Genomic DNA, 20,097 nt, shown 5'->3' on the forward strand with positions numbered 1-20,097 from the left:
GACTCCTGGGTGGGCTGAGAGCGGGTATCGACTTCGCGAGGGCAGGGGCAGCCATTTTGAGACCAGGCAAGGGCACGCAAGTTACCATATTGGACATTCTGGATACCTGGGGGGCGCCATTTTAAGAATGGGGCCGGCGGAGAAACCCTGTACGGTGAAACGCGGTTATGAGGGGGCCGCCATATTAGCACTGGGTCCTGCGGTGGCGGCCATCTTGGAAAATGAGCTACTGTGGGCGCGGCCATCTTAGAAGCAAAGTGCTCCTTTCACAGTAACTAGAGCCAAGCTCCTCCCCATCCATTACTATGGCTGAGCGTTCCCTGTGTCTGCGCCCGCCCTCCCGAAAGCCTTCCTAAACCCCCTCGTTCGGCTTTTCTTTTTTACATGCTTTTGTTGCCTCCTTGTGCCTGTGTGTCTGCTCTTCGTAGCCCCTGAGTGTCTATTGTAGCTTAATTCTTCTACTTGAGACGCTCTCACGCCCGTGGTCCCAACCCCGCCGCGGTTGACAGTTTCTAACCCGCCTTGACTGGCCCTGATCCCCGGGTGTGGCACGCCTTTCACCTGCCGCGCCCACCCCCAAATCTCCTGGCTGATGAACCTCTCCCCAAGAACGCTAACACAGGAGCTGCCCTCTGAGACTCTGGATGACTTTATTCTTCAAATGGCTTTACGCTTCCAATAGCTCCAGGTGAGAGAGAGCAGGCACCCGGCCCATCCCTCTTTCCATCCTCTGAACGGGGCTCAGAGGGAAGCGGGCAGGACGCTGGCAGAGTCTGACGGGCCCTGTCTGTGACTGACGCAAAAGGTGCCCCGAGTCACGGGACGCTTAGGGTTGGCTTCGGTGGGCGAGGAAATGGGGTGGACAGAGAGGTGAGGGAGGGCCTTGTGCTTCATATAACCTCACAGGGGTCGGGCAGGGGTTAGGGATGGTGTGCAAGGAGCCTCCTTACCGACCTAGGGGAGAGCCCAGGAGAGGGAGAGATGAGGTGGGGCAGGGCAGCTCAGAGGAGGGCGCAGAAGAACTTCTTCTCCCGGAAGGGGTTCTCCGAAGTGGGCACAGGGGTGATGAGGGGGTCCTCACAGGCGTGGGCGTCACAGTAAGTCATCAGGTCTGCTGCTGCCTTGGACACCTGGGGCCAGGTGGGGGGTTGTTAGCAGAACACTCAAAGGGACTAAAGTCTCCCTTCCCAAATGGGTTACCTTTGACCATCTCTAAGACTCCTTAAGACAGGCACTCAGGAAATCAAGGAATGAAAGCATCTCTCATCTCAAGGATGGGGAGCCTACTGCATGGCCTGGCCATGGCGGTCCCACCCACCTTTATCCGACACAAGCTGGCTTCAATCTTAAGTTGTTCCACCATCTTGCGAGCTTGCCCAATGCTCATATTGCTGTTGACAGGGGTCTCCCCTTTCATCCTGAAGAGAAGAGAAAGACAGCTCCCGATAGGAGAGCCTGCAGTTTCAGCTGAAGCACAACCCCCCCCCATGCTCACTCCGCACAAACCTTTACAGAATGGGATCATGTACCCCAATATTTTGTTCCCCTTTTATCCCCAACCTCCTCCAGTGGCCTTTCACATCCTTGCCCTCCTCTGCACACGAAGTGGAGAGGGTGGAATGAGATGTTTCCCAAACTGCCACATGGCCCGGGTATACAGAGCATTAAACATACATACAAATGATTTAAGGCTTTCCAGCCTTTCAAACCATGTGTAGTCCTAGTTCTGAAATCCTCAACCAGAAAGAGCCCCACCCTGATGAAGAAGGGCACATAGCCCTCATCTGCCCCCTTGAGCCCCAACGGGAGAAAAGCAGGTTTTTCTGCTTACTGACCTGAGACGACAGGAGGCGGCAGCCCTGGGGTGTGGAGTCCGTGGGGTGCACCTAAAACCTTCTGCCTTAGATGGGTGTTCCACCCTGCGGGGTGTTGCTGCTGAAAGTATCTGACGCAGCAGCACAAAAAGCGGCTAATACAGAGAAAGCCACCGGGGAAGATCAGGTCAGAAGTCCTTCGAAGGCTGGTCCCAGCTTCTGCAGCTCAAGCACTGCCCAGATGGCTGGTACCTGAAGGATGAAGGATGCTAGAAGGAGCTGCTCAGATCCTGGAGCATACCAACTGCCTGGCCAGTGGGGGAGGCTGGCCACCACCCGCAGCCCCTGGCTCACCCCCACTGTTACTGTCTCACGACCTGCCCCTCCCCCATTGCAGGCATCCTGTGTCTGGGCTAGAAGCACTTCCCCAAAGGAGATGGGAGGAGCCAAGGCCAAGACAGACTCCCCCCCTCAAATTGGGTGGTCTGGGCCTGTGACAGCCCCTGCATGGAGTCTGTACCAGCTGCGGGGGACCCTGCTCATTTGAAAATCTGACATCAGCTGACCAGTCGCCCCCGTCTTTCCCTCCTCCCTCTAGCCTGACACAGCATTTCGCACCTGAATCTTCTTTTCCCTCCCAGGGACCCTCCATTTCCCCGTACCCAGGAAAATGTGATGAGCTACAGGTACAGCTTCTAGATCACCACTTCACGTTCTAGCCACAAGTGACTCGGGTGGAAGGGCCAGGGGCAGCGGAGGTACACGAGGAAGACATCTGAAGGCATGGCAGACCGAAAAGAAGAGGAGGAAGCCGGGGAAGAAAAGGTGTGCAGAGACCCGATCAAAGGATCGGACAAAGAGGAGGTAGGGGGTCATTGGGGGGTAGGGGCGCCAGTGGGGGCAGGGAGGGCGTCAGTGGGTGTGTGTGGAAATAGATGGGCTTCTTGGGATTGGTTTGAGGAATTTGGGACATTTTGAACAGATTACCTCCCAGGCCTGCAGCTTCGTGCTTGGTGCAGTGGGGAATGTAGAGATGGCGTAAAACACCGACCTCACCTCGGGTGATGAGACATATGCAAATAAAAAATGAAGCCTGCCAAGACCTAGGCCAGATAATGCGCAGCGGGGTCTACGAGGGAGGGAGAGTGTGTCTGCGGAGGGTTTGAGGACCTAGATCACCCATCGTAAAAGCTGGAGACAGCACCCGGGGCTGCTATGCCACCACTTTTGGGAATAGGGACAGCTGGATCGCCGGCGCAACGCGCCAGATGCGCGGGTCCGGCAGCTGCAACATTCTGTGGGCGAATGCTCTCTGCCCTGGACCCCGACAGGTCTTAGGAGCTATCAGTGGGCGACACACGTCAGTGCCAGCCGGGACCTGCCTCGCTCCTCCTAGAGGGGTTAAGTGGCCTAGGGGATTAAGCCTAGGTGATTGGTGTAGGTGTGAGCAGAGGGCGGTGATGGAGACCTCGGGGTGGAGGGAGAGCTGTTGAGTCATAGCAGGCCTTGGCGCATACCTTAGGGCCTGGAGGAACACGAGTTTCCCCTCTGGTCAGTGTAGCCCGGGAGTAACGGGCCAACGGAGGGACATTGGGGTGGGGGGAGAGAAGGAAAGAAGCCCACCACCGCGGCTGGCCTGGGCCCGGGCGCCAGGCCCCGCCCTCCGAGCGCCAGGCCCCGCCCTCCGAGCGCCAGGCCCCGCCCTCCGAGCGCCAGGCCCCGCCCCCGCGCCTCGAGGACGGTGGACGGGAGTGGGCGGGACTTCCCGGGAGGCGGAAGCCGCTTCTCGCCGTTGCCCCAGCAGCGCGGTAGGCTGGTGAGTCCGCGGAGCTGCGGCGCTGGCGGGCGGGTTTCCATGGTGGCGCGGTCGGGAGGGGACCCCGTGCATCGCGCCCTAGGGGCCTAGGCGGCGGGGAGCAGCCGTTGGCTGCAGGGCGCGGCGCCGTCGGGGAGCGAGCGCTGCTCGGCGAGGCGAGAAGCCCCCGCGGCGGAGAGGAACTCGGTTGGAAATTGTGAAGGCGCTTGGGCTGCTGGCTTTGAGTCCAGCTGTGCGACGATAGGCGAGTTGCGCATCCTCTCGGTGCCCCACCGCACCGTGTCCTGAAGACTCAGTGTCCTCGCGTGTGTAAAAGCGCTTTGGGAGAATTTAAGGTGTTCGTTCCTCGTGTGCTACGTATTGCTTTGCTATGAATGAGTATCAAGGTGGCTTGCCTCAGAATCAGGCGGCTGCTGGAGGATTTCAGCCGACGAGCTCTGTCTGGCACTTGGTGAGGAAGCACAGTGGAGAAAAGGGAAAGGGTAATTGGCTCAGAAACGCAGTCATTTGGGGCAAGGCCATATGCAATAGTGATTTTGCTTTGTCTTGCTTTCTTTAGTTCCTCAACGCCAGCTCAGCAAGCTTGTCCTTTTTGACCCCACCTGCCCAGGGGAAAGGAGCCATTCTTTTTCCTCTCTGTCTTTTTCCAGGAACGACCAACTGCCTCATCCCATGGCCAGGGGCGGCGTCCAGGTGGCAGAGCAGCTAAGAAGTCAAGGCCTGAACCTGGCGCCAGACCCCCTGCTCTGCCGGCCATGGTCAATGATCCCCCAGTACCTGCCCTAGTGTGGGCCCAGGAAGTGGGCCACGTCTTGGCAGGCCGTGCCCGCAAGCTGCTGCTGCAATTTGGGGTGCTCTTCTGCACCGTTCTCCTCCTGCTCTGGGTGTCTATCTTTCTCTATGGCTCCTTCTACTATTCCTACATGCCGACAGTCAGCCACCTCAGCCCTGTGCATTTCTACTACAGGTGAGAGGGGTCTTCTACCAAAATAGAGGAATCTGAGAGAGAGGAGTGATTGCTGCAAGGTCCCTTGGGGCTCATTCAGTCCCACCCCTCATTTACAGAGGAGAAAACTTGAGCTGGGTGTCCTTACCCTTAACCTTTCACAGCCCAAGGTTGGGGCAGGTCTGGGCTAGTTGGGCTCTTGAGTCCTAGTTACTACACTGTTCAAAACAAAACATCTTGACTGTCATTATGAGGGTCAGTTCTAATTAAGTTGGATCAGACCTCTCAGAGCTGCTACAGACTTTTGAGCCAAACCAATCCCTTTGAGTCATTTTAGAACTAACCTGGTCTTCAGCAGAAGCATGAGGAAAGCAGCAGTTTATCTCTTGTATTACTACCTCCCCACACCCAACAGTCTGCACAATAGAGATTACAAAACACAAGGTGACACAAGGGGGCATCAGTTTGCCTCCTAGAACCCTGCTTTTTGCCTGGGTTCTCAATTTCTTCCCTTTTTACAGATCCTGCCAAATTTTCTTCCCTTTTTTACCTTAACAGTGGCTAAAGGACCAATTAACAGATGCCCATAAGGACATTATAATTAGTGGTCCAGAGTCATTTATTTCTCACTGTCCTCAGAGTCCTGAGGTCATAAGCTATAGAGTCTAAGGAAGAGCTGTTTAATCTTTTAGGGGGCATGAATCTTACGAGAGCTACGGTCCTTTCTGCCATAAAAATGTATCTACATGCCCTTGTGCAATTGTGCCTACAATTTGAAGGGTACTTGAGCTTCTTAAGGACTGTCCGTGGATCCCCTTGGAAGAATTTTCTTGAACTAGGCCCCAAAACAAACCTACTTAATCAATATCTCAGGGGCTCTACATCTTTACTCAGCTTCCCAAGCGATTCTTTAGAAACACTAAAGCCTGCAGCAACTGTTCAACTAAGTGTCCACCTAAGACATCTAAGAATTCCTGCCTTAATAAAAAGGAAAAAAAAATGCTGAAGTGGCAGGAAGAGAATGAAAAATCATTCTGGTGTCTTGCCTCCTGACCACATTTGTTCTTCATCTCTCTGCGTAGCAGAAAGTGCTCATTCTGAGAGAAGGGATAGGGGACAGGGTGAATGAAGTTGTGTGGATGGCTAAGGCCACTTCCATTCTCATTTAGGACTGACTGTGACTCCTCATCCTCCTCACTCTGCTCCTTCCCTGTGGCCAATGTCTCGCTGGCTAAGGGTGGACGTGATCGGGTGAGTATGGGAGCTGGAGAGAGGCTTCATTCCACAGAGCTTGGATGACTTGAGATAGGAGGGCTTGAGCGGGACAAGAGAGGGAGGTTGAAGGAGAAATTAAAGTCTAAATGAATCGTGTGTCTTGGTCTTTCCTGGGGAAGATGTTAGGAAGGTCCTCATTCTCATCTCGTTTCAGGCAGTTCATAGCTAACTAGCGAGGTCATAGCTAACACTGTGTTTTGAATCTAACAAACAAGTCAGCTATTTTCCCAGCAATAGGATGGCTTCCACCCAGGAATTTTCAAAGCTTGTGTGTAAAATTATGAAACTGTTAACAAATATGTGTGACTGGTTATCACAAAGGGTACTGTGCCAGAGAACTGGCCAGATGCCAGCGTGACCTCAATAAAAAGTTTCCCTCGGGAGCCTTGGGAAATGCAGAGTGGGCATGCATCCTTCTATACTAGCTGACAAGGCCCCTGTAAAGGGAAGGATACCTGAACACATAGAAAGACCTTGCAAAGTAAATCTCATTTCTGATTCTTGAAGGTTTTTCGAGTGGTCAGCAATGTAATTAGAAGTAAATCAGTGGTAAAGTTTCCTCAGAATTTAAAAATCATTTGAAAGTGATTTTTCAAAACTGGATACTCAGGAGGAAGCTGACTTAAAGATGGAAAATGCAGTATGGAAATTATGGCCACTCCTCTGAAGGGAAGAGTGTAAACTGTCAGACTTTGTGTGGTCCCCTGGAACTGATGTTCAGACTGGCCTTACAGGATCACACACATCATCTGGGAGAAGATGTATCCTTTGTCAGCTTCCGGTTTACCGCCATGTAGTCATATACTATCAAGAAAAGGCTTACCATGTTGGATGAATGGGCTGCAAAAGGCAGATTTCAGGGTAGTGAGATGGTATGGTGCACATTCCAAGAGAAAGAATTCTTCATTGTAGTCCTGCTACTCAGGAAAGGAACTTGGAGGTTATTATAGAATGTTCCCTGCAGACATTGATCCATTGTGCTTATAATAATAATAAATGGAATATCTTGAGAAGCGCTTGGAAACACAGCCACAGTATCTCTGCACCTGGGCTGCTGCATACAGTTGTGTTGCTGCACATTTTAGAAATCAGAGCAGAGGTGCAGAGAGCCAAGGAAGAGATTCTAAAGCCTGTCTGAGGTCCAAGGCTGTTAGATGAGCACAGAAGGAAAAGATGAAGGCTGAATAGAGATCCATCCCAAGTCCCTAAAAAGTCAGGGACAGTGAAACGATGAACATGTTTGAGCTAATGAATAAATGAAGTAATGCCTGCATGTAACATCTTGCTAGAAGCAGAGGATGTGGTCTGTCCTTTGAAGGAGCTCACAGGATTGACAGAAAACTCTACAGTGCGTTATGTAGAAAAATGTAGGATGCAGATTCTGCATTCCAGAAGAACTTGTAGAGGATTCAAGAAACCAGTGTTCTCTGGGATAATCTGAGACTGCAGAGATGGTGAGATTCAAAGTGGACCTCTGGAAGGGTGAAAATTGTGTGGGAAGGGGGAGAACCTGCTTGTCAGGCAGACAGACAAACAAAGTCATGGACTTGTTTGCAGGATTCTAATATTAGAGTCTGTGGATCCTCTTGGAGGAGATGATGTTTATTTAGGTAGAACTACTTAAAAAAAAAAATATATATATATATGTAACTGCTTTACTGAGATATACTTCATGTACCATACCATGCACCCATTTTAAATATATAATTCAGTGGTTTTAGTATATTCATAGAGTTGTGCAATCATCCACACCATCAGTTTTTGAATATTTTTTTCTTTTGCATGGGGATGCACCAGGAATCAAACCAGGGTCTCTGGCATGGCAGGCAAAAACTCTGCCTGCTGAGCCATCGTGGCCTGCCCCTTTATTCTTAAAAATTTTTTAAAGGAGAGAGAAATTCCACAGGACGGTACAACACAAACACTGACTCCTAAGGTGAACCAGGGACTATAGTAATAACACATATAAAACTGCTTTTCCATCAGTTGTGGTAAATGTGCCACACTAATGCCAGATATTAATAATAGGATGGTATATGGGAACCAAAATATATGCATGTATTTTGTGCATGTTTTTTTCTGCAAACCTCCAACTTCTCTAATAAGAAAGAAATCCCATTAGCAGTCACTCCCCATTTCTCCAGCATCCGGGCCAGGTACTATCTTATTAGTGTTTCCAAGAATTCGGAGAAACAACTGGCATAGAATCAGCTGGCCTCCACAGAGGGTAGGAATCTCATGGAATCTATTTTTTCAAAGAGGTAGTTGAGACTGAAAATCAGAATCGACGTAAAGAACGGCCTCAATCCGTAGTGGTCAGCCTTTTCTCTCGTGATAAATGCTCAAAGCACTCCCCAAGTCCATATCCAGAGTTTGGAGGTGGCCTTATGATCTTTAGAAAACCACCCGCAGGCCATCACGCTGCTGGGATTAGAGGAAAACAGCGGAGGAAAGGGAGTAGGAGGTGTTTAGCGGCAAATCTTTTAACCTTTTCGAGGGAGGTTCGCCCCAGGGAAGACGCCTTAGGGCTCCCCGGTCAGATAAGGGATCCTGAGTGACAGGAAGATGACCGGGGCATTAGAATGAGGAAGGACTGCAGGAGAACTGGTTAGGGAGAGTGTGACTACTGCTGCTGCTTGGTTAATTAATAATATCAGCGAGGGCAGCCTAGGCCCCAGGGACGGCCTTCCGGCACACAGGCCTGAGTCCCAGATGGCCCAGTTTGACGGTTCGTTTTTTTGGAAAGGGGAAATATGACTCAGCCTTTCTCCCAGCAGAGCAGCGGGAGTCTGTTTCAGGAGCAGCAGCGGGTTGAAGACCTTGGCAGAGGAAAGGCGGGATCCAGCCGCCAGAAGGGGGCAGCACCCTCTTGGGCTGAGAGGAATTGCCGGGCCGGTTAGGTCAACGGAGGGGTGGCAGCGCAGCACTTGAGAGGGTGGGGGAGGTGGCGATGGGCACTGCTGGGACAGGGGGCAGTACAATTAAAAAAAAAAAAAGAATGTTTATTGAAAAGAGACGGGGCCTACCTTGGGCAGGTGCTGATGTACGGCCAGCCGTACCGTGTAACCTTAGAGCTCGAGCTGCCAGAATCCCCTGTGAATCAGGATTTGGGCATGTTCATGGTTACTATTTCATGCTACACCAGAGGCGGCCGCATCATCTCCACGTCTTCGCGCTCGGTAAGTGTGCAGGACCTGTCGGGGAGGGCGTGGAGGGTGACGGCAGAGGTTAGAACACCTGGGGTAGGGATCCAGGAGAAAAACCCATTGGTTCTAAGACTATAGCCACATCAGAAAAAAGGGAAGAGGAGTCCATTCACCAAAACACTTGCCAAACAGCCCCCAGATATCTGAGAGCACGTCCACCTTTGGGGTAAAGTCTGAAGACTGAAGCTGCTCTCGAAAAACCTGCACTCAAGTCCTAACTCAGAAACATACTGGCCGAGGGACAAATTATTTAACCTCTTGGTTATAAGGTATTAGAAACCAGATATAATCGTCACTACCCCATAGCAACACTCATTTCGATTCAGTGAGGAAATGTAAAGTGCTTGTGCATACGGGGTGTTCAGTGAATGTTGGGCTCCATTCTTACATGAATCATCAACAGAAACAGGTCCGAAAGCAATTTCCCTAGTATCTACATGATGAAAAAAAAAAAAAAAACCTGGATAGTGCCCTGAGACTTAGACCTTATACTGGACTGCAGAAACATCAGGGGGGAAAGGTCGCTCAGAGACAGCGTTGGGCCTGCCCTAGGAAGGTTTTTGGGAACTAGGGGCCATTGTTGGACTGGAACAGAGGGAATGAATATGAGGGAGCAGGAGACCTGAGGAAGCAGCAGCCTTCTTCGGTTACTTGGGAATGGCTGAGGGGTGGGTAGGGCGGTGGGAATCTGAGGACACCAGTCCCCACTCTCTCCTTCCCTGGCCCTGGCAGGTGATGCTGCATTACCGCTCTGACCTGCTCCAGACGCTTGACACCCTCGTCTTCTCTAGCCTCCTGCTGTTCGGCTTGGCAGAGCAGAAGCAGCTCCTGGAGGTAGAGCTGTACTCGGACTACAGAGAGAACTCGGTAAGAGGGATGGAGGATGAGTAGGTGACGGCCCTCCTCATTAGGTGGGAATTTTACTGGGGGAGCCTTCTGGGTTCCGTGGGGGAGGGACCATAACAGAGAGGCTGGAACCGGGCCTCCGGTGGGGCTGCAAAGTGACAGCAGCAGGATCCCGGCCTGACACTTCCCTTCTCTTGCAGTATGTGCCGACAACCGGGGTAATCATTGAGATCCACAGCAAGCGTATCCAGATGTATGGCGCGTACCTCCGCATCCATGCCCACTTCACTGGGCTCAGGTGAGGCAACGCTCGAGCAGACCTCGGCAGCTCTCAAGGTGCTGCCCTTATGCAAAGAGGATCCCTAAGGAGAGGCAATAGGTTTTACAGAGCAGCGTCAAATCTGCTGCCAGCCAGAGGCTCTTAATCCCGGCTGCACATCTGCATTCCTTGGGGGAGCTTTTACAAAACATTCACACCTGGGCTCTCCCCCAGATAAGCTGAACCATAATCTCTTGGGTCCACATCTGGGCCAGAAAATGCCTGTGTGCAGCCAGTGTCTTGAACATTTGGCTCACCAAGAGTTGGGGTGACTCTTGAGGGACGGCCACAATTTGAGGCTGCTGCCTGTGGCCCTGTGAGACTGCCCTTAGGTCCGTGGCTTAATTAGAACCTCATGCAGCCTAGCAGCTCCACATCTGGACTGTGGTAACTGCGTGGGAGGAGGCGGGGCGGGGTGGGCTGGGGGCCAGCTCTGGCCAGGCTCATGTGAGCGGCCCCAGAAACTGTTTCTGGCAAGTGAGAAACCTTATGTTCTCCAGTAACTGCCACTCCCTTCCTGTCCCAACTTCCTGCCTCAGGTACCTGCTGTACAACTTCCCGATGACCTGCGCCTTCATAGGCGTCGCCAGCAACTTCACCTTCCTTGTCGTCATCGTGCTCTTCAGCTACATGCAGTGGGTGTGGGGGGCCGTCTGGCCCCGACACCGCTTCTCTTTGCAGGTCGAAAGGGGCAGGGGACCCCCCCATTCCCTCTCTCCCCACCCCCACCCCCCCAAACCTTGTGATCTTTCTTGGACTGTGAAGGGGGATGAGGCCATTGGTCCCCGAGGAGAGGGAAAGTCAGTCGTCCCTGCTCAGTAGTGTCTCCTCCACAGGTTAATATCCGGAAACGAGAGAGTTCCCCAAAGGAAGGCCCACGGAGGCTCCCCACCCACCAGCCAGGTAAAGGTGATGGTAGGAGGTGGGCTGGCCCAGGGAGCATGTTCACGGGGCTTTGAAGGCACTCGCCTACTGAGCTGAGAATCAGAGGAGAGGCTGAAGGAGGCTAAGTTGTCGTCCAGGCACAGCCATCTGAGCCCTGCCCGGTCCTCTGCCTGCTTTGGAGGTACAGGGTCCCAAGGCCAGGAGGAGCTAACGCAGCAGTCAGGTGTTACAGAGGATGGGGACAATCATGAAGACCCCTCAGGGACAGGTATGGTTCTAGGGCAGCAGGAGCCTCCCTTCTAGCCTGCCTCCTCCTTAGCTCTCCCCTTCGACCTCTTCTGATCTGACCTCTGCATCCCTCTTTGACTTTAGAGGGTCAGCTGTCCGAGGAGGAGAAGCAGCAGCGGCCCCTGGGCGGTGAGGAAGAACAGGAGCCAGAGGCCAGTGATGGTGAGGGGCACCCAGCCCAGGACCTGGGGGTGGGGGGGTGGGGGCTGAACCCTAGAAGAAGCAACACGGATGCTTCTAGATGCTTAACTGGATGTGGGCCGGGCCCCCTGGTTGTCTGATTTCCCATTCGGGATTTTGTGGTTCCCGCCCCTCTCCAAGGCTCAGGCTCCTGGGAAGATGCAGCCCTGCTGACAGAGGCCAACCTGCCTGGCCCCGCCCTTGCCCCCGAGACCCTGGGCAGCTCTGAGCCCTCTGCGGGCGGTCTCCGGCAGCGCCTCACCTGCTCTAGTTCCTGAAGAGAAGATTCTGGGCAGGTTCCGTACACTCCAGCACTTTTCCCACCTCCCCCCTGTCTCCCGTTCCCCCTCACCCCCCAATAAAGTATTTTCATGCCAGCTGCCTTCCCCTGACTCTGAAAATGAATCCAGAGCCGTTACTTAAAAAGCACATGTTTCCTGATGGAAAGAGTTTGTCTTGCCAGGGGCTCCCAACGGGGCAGAACTCAGGACCCTGGGGTCTGCGGGGCACAGCTGTTTCCATTATAGGCCTGGGTAGTCCAGGGAAAGAGAACCTATCCTGACCCCTAGCAGGCGGCCCTCCTCATCCACGTGACTCTCTCACCCCCACTCTGGGGAGAGGGATAGTGGAGGGTGGGTCTGAAGAACCAGGATACGCCATTCTGGTGTCTGCATCCCTCCCTCTCTCTGTCCATTGGGAGGAAGAAGACAGGAAATGACTGTCATGGATGTGGCATCATTTATACAGAAACAGCCCTCTGTAGCCCAGACCCCCCGCTGCCCCACAGCTGTTTTCTCTCAGCAGCCAGGTGGGGCCCTCTCCCTGCTGCTCCCCTCGCTCTCTCACATAGCTTCAGCCTCTGGTTCAGCTCCTCGCCTCTCTCCACACCCAGGCATCCTGGCTTCCAGCTTAAACCGCCCGCATGTGGCTCCCCCCAGCCCCAGCCCCATGACTCAGGCCCTCTGAGGGGAGCAGCCCTCCTCTTGGCACTCGCCACCAGGGAGGGGCCGCAGGGGGAGGGGGCTACGTGGTGACATCACAGCTGAGGTATAAAAGCTTCTAGCCAAAAGAGAATTGAAATTGAAGACCGGTGCAGCCTACCCGAGAGTCGGCAGACCCCAAGGCCTGCTACCCAAAGACGCCCCGGTGCAGATTCCTACTGCGCCAAAGCCTTACCCACCGGTGAGGGGCTGCCGTGGGCCTGGGAGGAGTGGGGAGAGGTGAGAGATGGGCAGGGGCCCGGGTACCCTGGACGGGATGGGGTCCAAAGCAGGTGGGGAGCGAGGATCCCAGGGCCCTTACTTCCCTCCCCTTTCCATCTTTTCCTCACTTCTCACTCTGCCTCCTCTCTGGGTTACACATAGGTTATTGGCTGATATTTGTTTGCCTAAGCTCTTTTTTCTGGAAATTATTCTCTTCACTGGGCTGAGTCCATCAGTGCCACCTTTCCCCCAGCACCTTGCTTGTTCATTAACTGTTTCACCCACTCCGTGCATCGCTGGTCTCACGTCTTCTCTGATCCTCTCGTGTAGCAGACCATATTTTATTCTTTCCCATCCCAAACCAAGGCACACTGTCTGGATTCAGAGGTCGGGGGACAAAGAAATGTGTCTGTCTCATTCCCACCTCTCTGTTATTCCCATCTCGGCCCCTACTTGCGCTTCCCCATCTGCAGAGGTTCGGTTGGCCCAGAGGCCCTGGAAAGCATGGGGGTGAACCCTTCCCCACTCACCTCCTTCCTTTCCAGACCCCATGTCGGGCTCTCCCCATCATCTGTATCTGTGGCTCCTGGCTGTGACTCTCTCCTTGGTTCCTGGAGCCCAGCCCTTGGCTCCTCGAGATTTCCAGGAAGAGGAGGAAAATGAGACCCTGTGGTCACCTTTGCCACCTGTCCCCTGCGACTATGACCGCTGCCGCCACCTGCAGGTGCCCTGCCACGAGCTGCAGCAGGCTGGACCCACCGCTTGCCTGTGCCCAGGGCTCTCCAGCCCTGCCCAGCCGCCTGACCCGCCACGCCTGGGGGAAGTACAAACAGTGGCCGAGGAGGGCCGCGCCGTCATCCGGTGGTGTGCCCCCTTCTCCCCGGTCCACCAATACTGGCTGCTGCTTTCGGAAGGCAGCAGGGCTCCCCAGCAGGGCGCGCCCCTGAATTCGACCGTCCGAAAAGCAGAACTGAACGGACTGAACCCCGGGGGTGCTTATGTCGTTTGCGTGGTGGCTTCCAACGACGCCGGAGAAAGCACAGTGCCCAAGGCAGGAAGGGAGGGCCTTGAGGTGGCAGGAGACCCTGCCTTCGGGCCTTGCGGCCGGTTCACCATGCCCCCCAGACCCCTCACCCTGATCCATGCGGCCGTGGGGGTGGGCACAGCCCTGGCCCTGCTCAGCTGCTCAGCCCTGGTCTGGCACTTCTACCTGCGCCAGCACTGCGGCTGCCCCCGGCGAGGGGCCATACAAGCCCAGCAGAGGCTCTGAAAGGGACCTGGGGAGCATATCCTGCAAAGCCAAGCTTCTACCTGGAGAGCTTGGCCCCAGATCCAGGGCAGGAGCTGGTGAGGGCCCGGCTGCTGCCCTGCTCAGGCTGGACGGCGGGGCAGAAAGCCACCCACTGAGCTGGGAGCCCTAGAGCGGACTCTCAGATCTCTACTCTGAAAGCTTGCTTAGATTCCAGACTTCGCTTGAATTCTGATTCAAGTTTAGGAGGGACCATAGAGGGTCAGTGCTTTTCTCATAAAGGGCCAGATAATAACTAATTCCGGCTTTGCGGTGGTCCAGGAGGACAAAAATCCCAGATATTATGCTCATACTCGTATAAGCATGTAACATGTAGCCATTGAAAATGTCAAAAGAAAAAAAACATTCTTAGCGGGTGGGCCTTACAAATCAGACCTGGGATCCGGCTGTAGTTAGTCCACCCCCATCATAGGCCTTCAGATGGGGTCTGGGGTCTGCCACTTTACGTGGCGTCCATGGCATATTGAGAATAAGCTTCAGGAGGTTGGGAGTTTGGGGCCACCCTCTTCTCCTTCGGCCTTTTGTTTAATTATTGAGGATGAACATACCTGTATCAGAGTCCACCCGTGTCTGCTGATGGTGGAAATAAATGACTGACATGGAGTGGAGAATAAAGGATGGCCCAGCTGCTATTTGTGACCAGCCTGCATCTCAACTGGTAAAATCCCCACACTACTGTACACCCACTGTATGCCCCTTATAACAACATTAAAGGAAACTAGAAGACATTTTCATTTTTTGGATGATCTTTTCAATTCCCTATTCATATAACTGTTTCTTTTCAGAGTAAGTAGACATACTTTTGATTTTATTTTTAAATTAATTGGATGTAGAAAAATCTGTTTTATGCTGCTACGTGGTATAAGCCTCACTTTTACTCATTGCGTGTATACATATGTGTATGCATATTTAATTATAAGTGATACTTATAGAAATTTCAAGTAAAATCAAAGAGTATAAAGTGAAAGTTCTCAGAGTAGACTTTTCTCTCTTCAATGAGAGTATTACCTTTTATTGGTAATATTAAATATTAAATATTACCAATTGGAAATATTAAATTATGTTGTCCATTCCATCTTGGTAAATCAGAGCTTCCCTAGTTATGTCAAAAGCTGCCCAGCTTTCCATAAGAGAATGCTCCCTAAGTGACTTTAGGCATCGCTCTTTATTAAAACATTTGACGCCTCCAGTGTTTGTCATGGACATGCTTGTCTCTGTACCCTTGCATGTTTGTGTGAGTATTTCTGTATAGACTTGCCTGGAAGTAGGTCAAAGAAGCAGGACGATAAAATTTAACTTATTATTGGACCTTTAGAATAAATTTAGAATACATTTCTTATCTAGAATACACTCATCACACTGCAGTGAATACTTTGTGCCTTTAAATAAAATTCCTGTATTTCCTCAGCACTGATTGATGAATCACTAGAGGGTCTGCTATCTCATTATTATGCAAGACATACTTTACGAGCATTCTCATTTAATTTTCACCATAATCATCCCAGGAAATGGTCTCACCTTTTCACAGATGAGAAACCCGGGGTTTCTAAATGGTTTGAAGTCACAACTAAGGAGGTCAGCTAGAATTCCGGTCCATACTTTCAAAGCTGATGCTTATCACTCCACCATACAGTGGTGGCCTAGTGAAGGCAGGCTGCTTGGGCTTGAGTCCTAGTTCTGCTACTTATTTGCTTTGAGAACTTAGGCAAATTATCTTATTGTTCTTTGTCTCAGTTTCCAGTGACTAATACTAGTACCTACATCATAGTGAGTTTATGATGATTCTATTCAGTCCCTAGGTCATAATATATTATCAATATCGGTAACTGTTATTGCTGTGCCTCCTGACAAACATTTAAAGTCTGCTTCCTTTGTAGCAGGTGTTGTGTGCAATAAAGGCAGCTCCACCTTCAAGGATCCAACAGGTTAAGTAATGGTGGAGGGCTAATTAATCAACAATGACTAGTAACAAGAGGATAAAAGTTTAATGAGGTGTAAAGAGTGGAGCTGGGACGCCTGGGAAGCTGTTTCAAACCAGCCTTCCCTTAGAAAGCAAACCTTGAGTTAAGTCAGGACAAACGAGGACAGGGAATTAACCTAGTCTAGAGAAGAGGTAAGGCATCCCAGATGAAGAGGCTAGAGTGTGTAAAGGTCAGGAGGAAGAGATTCTGTTTTGCAATATGAACGTTACCCTCAAGTGGTGGGAGATGAAACTGTGTAATAATTTACACCAACATTTACACTGTACTCTCTTGATGGCACCTATTGTTAACCCCACTTTACAGATGGGACCCTAAAAAAAAAGGGGGGCATGGTGACGGAGGCACACCTTCGTGAAGGTAATTGACACCCCTGAATTATATATTTGAAAATGGGATAAAAACGGGAAATTTTAGGTTGCATATAACACACACACATACACCCATAGAAGTGTGCAACACAAGAGTAAATCATAACATAAACAGTGGGCTAAAGTTAATAGCATAACTATATTGTTTCATCAATTGTAAAAGAAGTGCCACATTAATACAAAATGTCAATAGAGAAAACTGTGTGTGAGAAGGGGGGTTCTGTAGAAACTCTACTTTCTGCATGACTTTTCTGTAAACCTGTAACTGCTCCAATCAAAAAAAAAAAAAAGTGGGGCAGGAGAAAGCAAGAGCACAAGCATTTGTTTTGTCCTAGGTATGTGGGGTGTCACGGGGAAGTTATAAGCAGGGAGGTGATGACAGGATCAGATATTGTGTTTTGCAAAAATCCCTCTGGCAGCTGGGCGGAGAAGAGCTCAACTCCCAGGAGAGGATCAGTGGGTCAAAGTGTGTGCACATTTCTATGGCTAACCCTGCCAAGTAATACACCAATTGATTGCGCTCAGGGGCCATATGCTTTCTAATTTCTAAAAAGGAGGGTAAGGGAGCGTTACGCCGCGGGATCGCACGTCCTAACGTCCGAGCGTTTCAAAACCGCAGCGCCCCCACCACCGCCTCCCGCTAGCAACTCCCACGCGCTGCGGGTCTGGTGGGCCAGACACGTGTTTTCTGCCTCTTCTCGGCACCCGTCCACGCCCGCCCTCCACGTGACCCAAACAGATCCGGGCACTTCCGTTTCCCCTCGGCTTTCTTCTCGTCGGTATCCGCGGTGGGTCCAGAGCCGGGTAAGTAAGGGAGATTCTTGGTCGGGGACAAGGGGAACGGAATTGGGCGCGGGCCGGGGGTGTCCCGTGCAGATCCCACCTACCCCTGCGCTACTCGTTCCCTTAGGTCCCCGCGGAGGCGGCGGCGGCGGCGGCGCCATGGCGGAGTTGACGGCTCTGGAGAGTCTCATCGAGATGGGCTTCCCCAGGGGACGCGCGTAAGGGAGTCCCCCTAACCCCAGGCTGCGGGGAACGTGGACGTGTCCCGGTCTTTACCCCCGTCCGGTCTCAGGCCTGCGCCCCTGCCTGCCCGTCACCATGGCTCATGGGCGCTATTCCCGGTGTTTCTGCCCTCAGGGAGAAGGCTCTAGCCCTCACAGGGAACCAGGGCATCGAGGCTGCAATGGACTGGTGAGTACCCAGACCGGGTGGCAGGGAGTTAGGGGGAAGGGGCGAAGGGGGGAAGGGGCGGCCGCCTCACCGTTAACCTCCCTCCCGACTCTTCCTGTTAGGCTGATGGAACACGAAGATGACCCCGATGTGGACGAGCCTCTAGAGACCCCCCTTGGACATATTCTGGGCCGGGAAGCCACCTCCTCGGAGGAAGGTGGCCCTGAAGGTCCTGACTGGGGGTATAGTGTGGTTATTCAGGAGGGTCTGGGGACGATCTGAAGTGGTAATAATACTGCTTGCTTGTTTGTAGTGCCTGGGTCTGCTGCAGGAGAAGGCAAACCTGCTTTGAGTGAAGAAGAAAGACAGGAACAGACTAAAAGGTACAGTAAGGGACAGCTTCCCATTTTTAAGGGTTGTCTTCAACCTCTCCCCAATACACAGTCTGGTCATAGAACCTTGGACTTTCCCTTCACATTCCTTCTGTCCTTTCTTGGCATTTTCCTTTGGTTTCTTTCATCTATCCTGGGACACATGTTCCCTGATTTTGTTTTCCTTGTCATAAACTCACCTTCCCACACTACTATCCATTTCTCTTGAGCACTTAACTTTCTGCCCCAGGATGTTGGAGCTGGTGGCCCAGAAGCAGCGGGAACGTGAAGAGAGAGAGGAGCGGGAGGCATTGGAACGGGAACGGCAGCGCAGGAGACAAGGGCAGGAGTTGTCAGCTGCCCGACAGCGGCTACAGGAAGATGAGATGCGCCGTGCTGCTGAGGAAAGGAGGAGGGAAAAGGCTGAAGAGTTAGCAGCCAGGTCTGCGTGATGGGGATGTTGGATAAGAGATGAGAAGGGAATCAGGATTTGCTTTATCCCTGTCTGACCTACTTTTTTCTTTTCTATATTCCAGACAAAGAGTTCGAGAAAAGATTGAAAGGGACAAAGCAGAGAGAGCCAAGAAGGTGGGTGTTTAGAAAGACACAGGGGTGGGGTGGGGGATGGTATTGGAGTAGGTGGGCTAGGAAATCCCCTTTCGAGCTTCAGAGGAAAAAGGTGGACTTGTATGATGTTTCTCCTTAGGGTGGATGAGTGTCTAATGGAATATTTTACTTTATCCTTTAGTATGGTAGCATGGGTACTCGGCCATCCCCACCAGCAGCAGAGCCAGGTCCTGTTCCCTCCTCTCCCAGCCAGGAGCCTCCCACCAAGCGGGAGTATGACCAGTGTCGTATACAGGTACTGATTCTGATTCTTGTCTTACTCTTGGGACCCTTTCCTTGATCTGTAAGGTGCCCAGTTCAGAGCTTTTTTCAGTTATGTTCCCTTTGCCAAACCTTTCCCTTCTTTGTAAATGACTTTGAAATCCAATCTCCTCCACTCTTAGGAAGGAGATCAAATTTCACTTGTCCTGATGTTATTTAAATGCATACTTCCCTCTTGCTCAGCAATTACCGGTTAACTTGTTTACATTTCCGTTTGGCTTATTACACAGCTTATGTGAGTAATGTGGTGATTTACCTACATATTTTTGTATAATCATGTGTGGTAGGTGGGAGTGTCTTTATTTTCATTGCTTGGTAAAGCACAGTGTAAGTGGTTGTTCATTAGGTGCTTTAAATAGTAATTTTGCTGGTTCAGTTGCTCTAGGATGCAAGAGCCAGCTTTAGTTGTTCTGTTCTTTTCCTTGGGCACCTCACTTAGTTTTGACCCTGATACCATACGTCTCCCTTACCTTCTAGGTCAGGCTGCCAGATGGTACTTCACTGACCCAGACATTCCGGGCCCGGGAACAGCTGGCAGCCGTGAGGCTGTATGTGGAGCTTCACCGTGGAGAGGAACCTGGAGGGGGCCAGGACCCTGTGCAGTTGCTCAGTGGCTTCCCTCGGCGAGCCTTCTCAGAGGCTGACATGGAACGGCCTCTGCAGGAGCTGGGTATGGAACATGGGACCAGAAACTAGGGCTTGAAGGATGGGGCGTATGACTGAGAAAGTTAAGAGATGTAGTGAGAAGGGATTTTGGAGATGGTACAAGGCCAGGAAATTTTAGCACAAAGAGAAGATATCTTTGTGGCTCAAACTTGTTTTCTTCCATCTTCAGGACTTGTGCCTTCTGCTGTCCTCATCGTGGCCAAAAAATGTCCCAGCTGAGGGGCCTTTATTCCACCATCCCTCTCTGACCTCTTCATCTTTGATAAAGCACTGACATCCCCTTCCTAATAAATAGACCCTCTGAATTCTATATGTGCCCGACTCCTTCCTGAATGGATGAGGGGACAAAACTGAGGCAGAGGTAGAAGTTAAAATGAAGGCATTTGGAGTAGATCCTCTTCCTCTTTAGTCTCTAACAAAAGACACTTGTTTCTAACCTCTGGGTCTGATTAGCTGCTGGGGAGACTGAGAAGGAGAGGTGCTGGAGGGTGGGAAGTAGACTGGATAGTGCTTTTTGCTCCTGTGGGTAAGAGGCAGTGCATAAGCTTGAAATATTGATTCTG

General features: G+C 51.8%; 4 protein-coding genes across 15 annotated transcripts; 3 read left to right on the forward strand and 1 right to left on the reverse strand.

Annotated features, from left to right (window-relative positions):
• Positions 1–263: 263 nt before the first annotated feature.
• On the forward strand, positions 264–11,979 carry BSCL2 (BSCL2 lipid droplet biogenesis associated, seipin). Of its 5 annotated transcripts, none has more exons than XM_077115952.1 (12): positions 264–688; positions 2,456–2,678; positions 4,281–4,597; positions 5,746–5,827; positions 8,887–9,030; positions 9,790–9,924; positions 10,104–10,201; positions 10,762–10,903; positions 11,059–11,125; positions 11,289–11,375; positions 11,480–11,557; positions 11,717–11,979. In XM_077115952.1, the coding sequence occupies exons 2-12, from the start codon at positions 2,598–2,600 to the stop codon at positions 11,851–11,853; spliced, it is 1,368 nt and encodes a 455-aa protein (XP_076972067.1). In that variant the 5' UTR covers positions 264–688; positions 2,456–2,597; the 3' UTR covers positions 11,854–11,979. The 5 variants fall into 5 exon arrangements, with proteins under 5 accessions (XP_076972067.1, XP_076972070.1, XP_076972069.1 ...); XM_077115955.1 differs by having other exon boundaries at positions 265–688; positions 2,456–2,639; XM_077115954.1 differs by having other exon boundaries at positions 268–688; positions 11,295–11,375.
• On the reverse strand, positions 634–6,774 carry GNG3 (G protein subunit gamma 3). 6 transcript variants are annotated; one of them, XM_077115968.1, is made up of 7 exons: positions 3,332–3,480; positions 2,802–2,870; positions 2,477–2,589; positions 1,836–2,066; positions 1,319–1,418; positions 955–1,130; positions 634–793 (listed from the first exon to the last, which is right to left on the reverse strand). In XM_077115968.1, the coding sequence occupies exons 5-6, from the start codon at positions 1,415–1,417 to the stop codon at positions 1,002–1,004; spliced, it is 228 nt and encodes a 75-aa protein (XP_076972083.1). In that variant the 5' UTR covers position 1,418; positions 1,836–2,066; positions 2,477–2,589; positions 2,802–2,870; positions 3,332–3,480; the 3' UTR covers positions 634–793; positions 955–1,001. The 6 variants fall into 6 exon arrangements, with proteins under 6 accessions (XP_076972083.1, XP_076972081.1, XP_076972082.1 ...); XM_077115966.1 differs by having other exon boundaries at positions 634–1,130; XM_077115967.1 differs by lacking the exon at positions 2,802–2,870 and having other exon boundaries at positions 634–1,130.
• A 670-nt stretch (positions 11,980–12,649) lies between the features above and the next one.
• On the forward strand, positions 12,650–15,550 carry LRRN4CL (LRRN4 C-terminal like). 2 transcript variants are annotated; one of them, XM_077114981.1, is made up of 2 exons: positions 12,650–12,795; positions 13,323–15,550. In XM_077114981.1, exon 2 carries the CDS (start codon positions 13,328–13,330, stop codon positions 14,045–14,047), a length of 720 nt encoding a protein of 239 aa, XP_076971096.1. In that variant the 5' UTR covers positions 12,650–12,795; positions 13,323–13,327; the 3' UTR covers positions 14,048–15,550. The 2 variants fall into 2 exon arrangements, with proteins under 2 accessions (XP_076971096.1, XP_076971095.1); XM_077114980.1 differs by having other exon boundaries at positions 12,650–12,757; positions 13,323–15,546.
• Positions 15,551–17,112: 1,562 nt separating this feature from the next.
• Positions 17,113–19,844, forward strand: UBXN1 (UBX domain protein 1). 2 transcript variants are annotated; one of them, XM_077115973.1, is made up of 10 exons: positions 17,113–17,240; positions 17,347–17,437; positions 17,577–17,630; positions 17,732–17,838; positions 17,923–17,992; positions 18,231–18,422; positions 18,517–18,568; positions 18,729–18,842; positions 19,346–19,538; positions 19,704–19,844. In XM_077115973.1, exons 2-10 carry the CDS (start codon positions 17,379–17,381, stop codon positions 19,751–19,753), a joined length of 891 nt encoding a protein of 296 aa, XP_076972088.1. In that variant the 5' UTR covers positions 17,113–17,240; positions 17,347–17,378; the 3' UTR covers positions 19,754–19,844. The 2 variants fall into 2 exon arrangements, with proteins under 2 accessions (XP_076972088.1, XP_076972089.1); XM_077115974.1 differs by having other exon boundaries at positions 17,732–17,826.
• Positions 19,845–20,097: the final 253 nt, after the last annotated feature.

Source organism: Tamandua tetradactyla, chromosome 9 (genome assembly GCF_023851605.1).
Source record: "Tamandua tetradactyla isolate mTamTet1 chromosome 9, mTamTet1.pri, whole genome shotgun sequence".
In the NCBI taxonomy this organism is placed as follows: domain Eukaryota; kingdom Metazoa; phylum Chordata; class Mammalia; order Pilosa; family Myrmecophagidae; genus Tamandua; species Tamandua tetradactyla.

What these genes read in the sequence shown, in the direction of transcription:
- GNG3 (XM_077115971.1), bottom strand. Translation starts at nt 1,417, where the DNA reads ATGAAAGGGGAGACCCCTGTCAACAGCAATATGAGCATTGGGCAAGCT. An exon ending in CCAGCTTGTGTCGGATAAAG is followed by an intron (nt 1,131 to 1,318) that starts GTGGGTGGGACC and finishes ACCTGGCCCCAG; the next exon opens with GTGTCCAAGGCAGCAGCAGA.
- BSCL2 (XM_077115952.1), top strand. Translation starts at nt 2,598, where the DNA reads ATGGCAGACCGAAAAGAAGAGGAGGAAGCCGGGGAAGAAAAGGTGTGC. An exon ending in GCCCACTTCACTGGGCTCAG is followed by an intron (nt 10,202 to 10,761) that starts GTGAGGCAACGC and finishes TTCCTGCCTCAG; the next exon opens with GTACCTGCTGTACAACTTCC. An exon ending in GGAGCCAGAGGCCAGTGATG is followed by an intron (nt 11,558 to 11,716) that starts GTGAGGGGCACC and finishes CCCCTCTCCAAG; the next exon opens with GCTCAGGCTCCTGGGAAGAT.
- LRRN4CL (XM_077114981.1), top strand. Translation starts at nt 13,328, where the DNA reads ATGTCGGGCTCTCCCCATCATCTGTATCTGTGGCTCCTGGCTGTGACT.
- UBXN1 (XM_077115973.1), top strand. Translation starts at nt 17,379, where the DNA reads ATGGCGGAGTTGACGGCTCTGGAGAGTCTCATCGAGATGGGCTTCCCC. An exon ending in GGAGGAAGGTGGCCCTGAAG is followed by an intron (nt 17,839 to 17,922) that starts GTCCTGACTGGG and finishes GCTTGTTTGTAG; the next exon opens with TGCCTGGGTCTGCTGCAGGA. An exon ending in AAGCAGAGAGAGCCAAGAAG is followed by an intron (nt 18,569 to 18,728) that starts GTGGGTGTTTAG and finishes TTTATCCTTTAG; the next exon opens with TATGGTAGCATGGGTACTCG.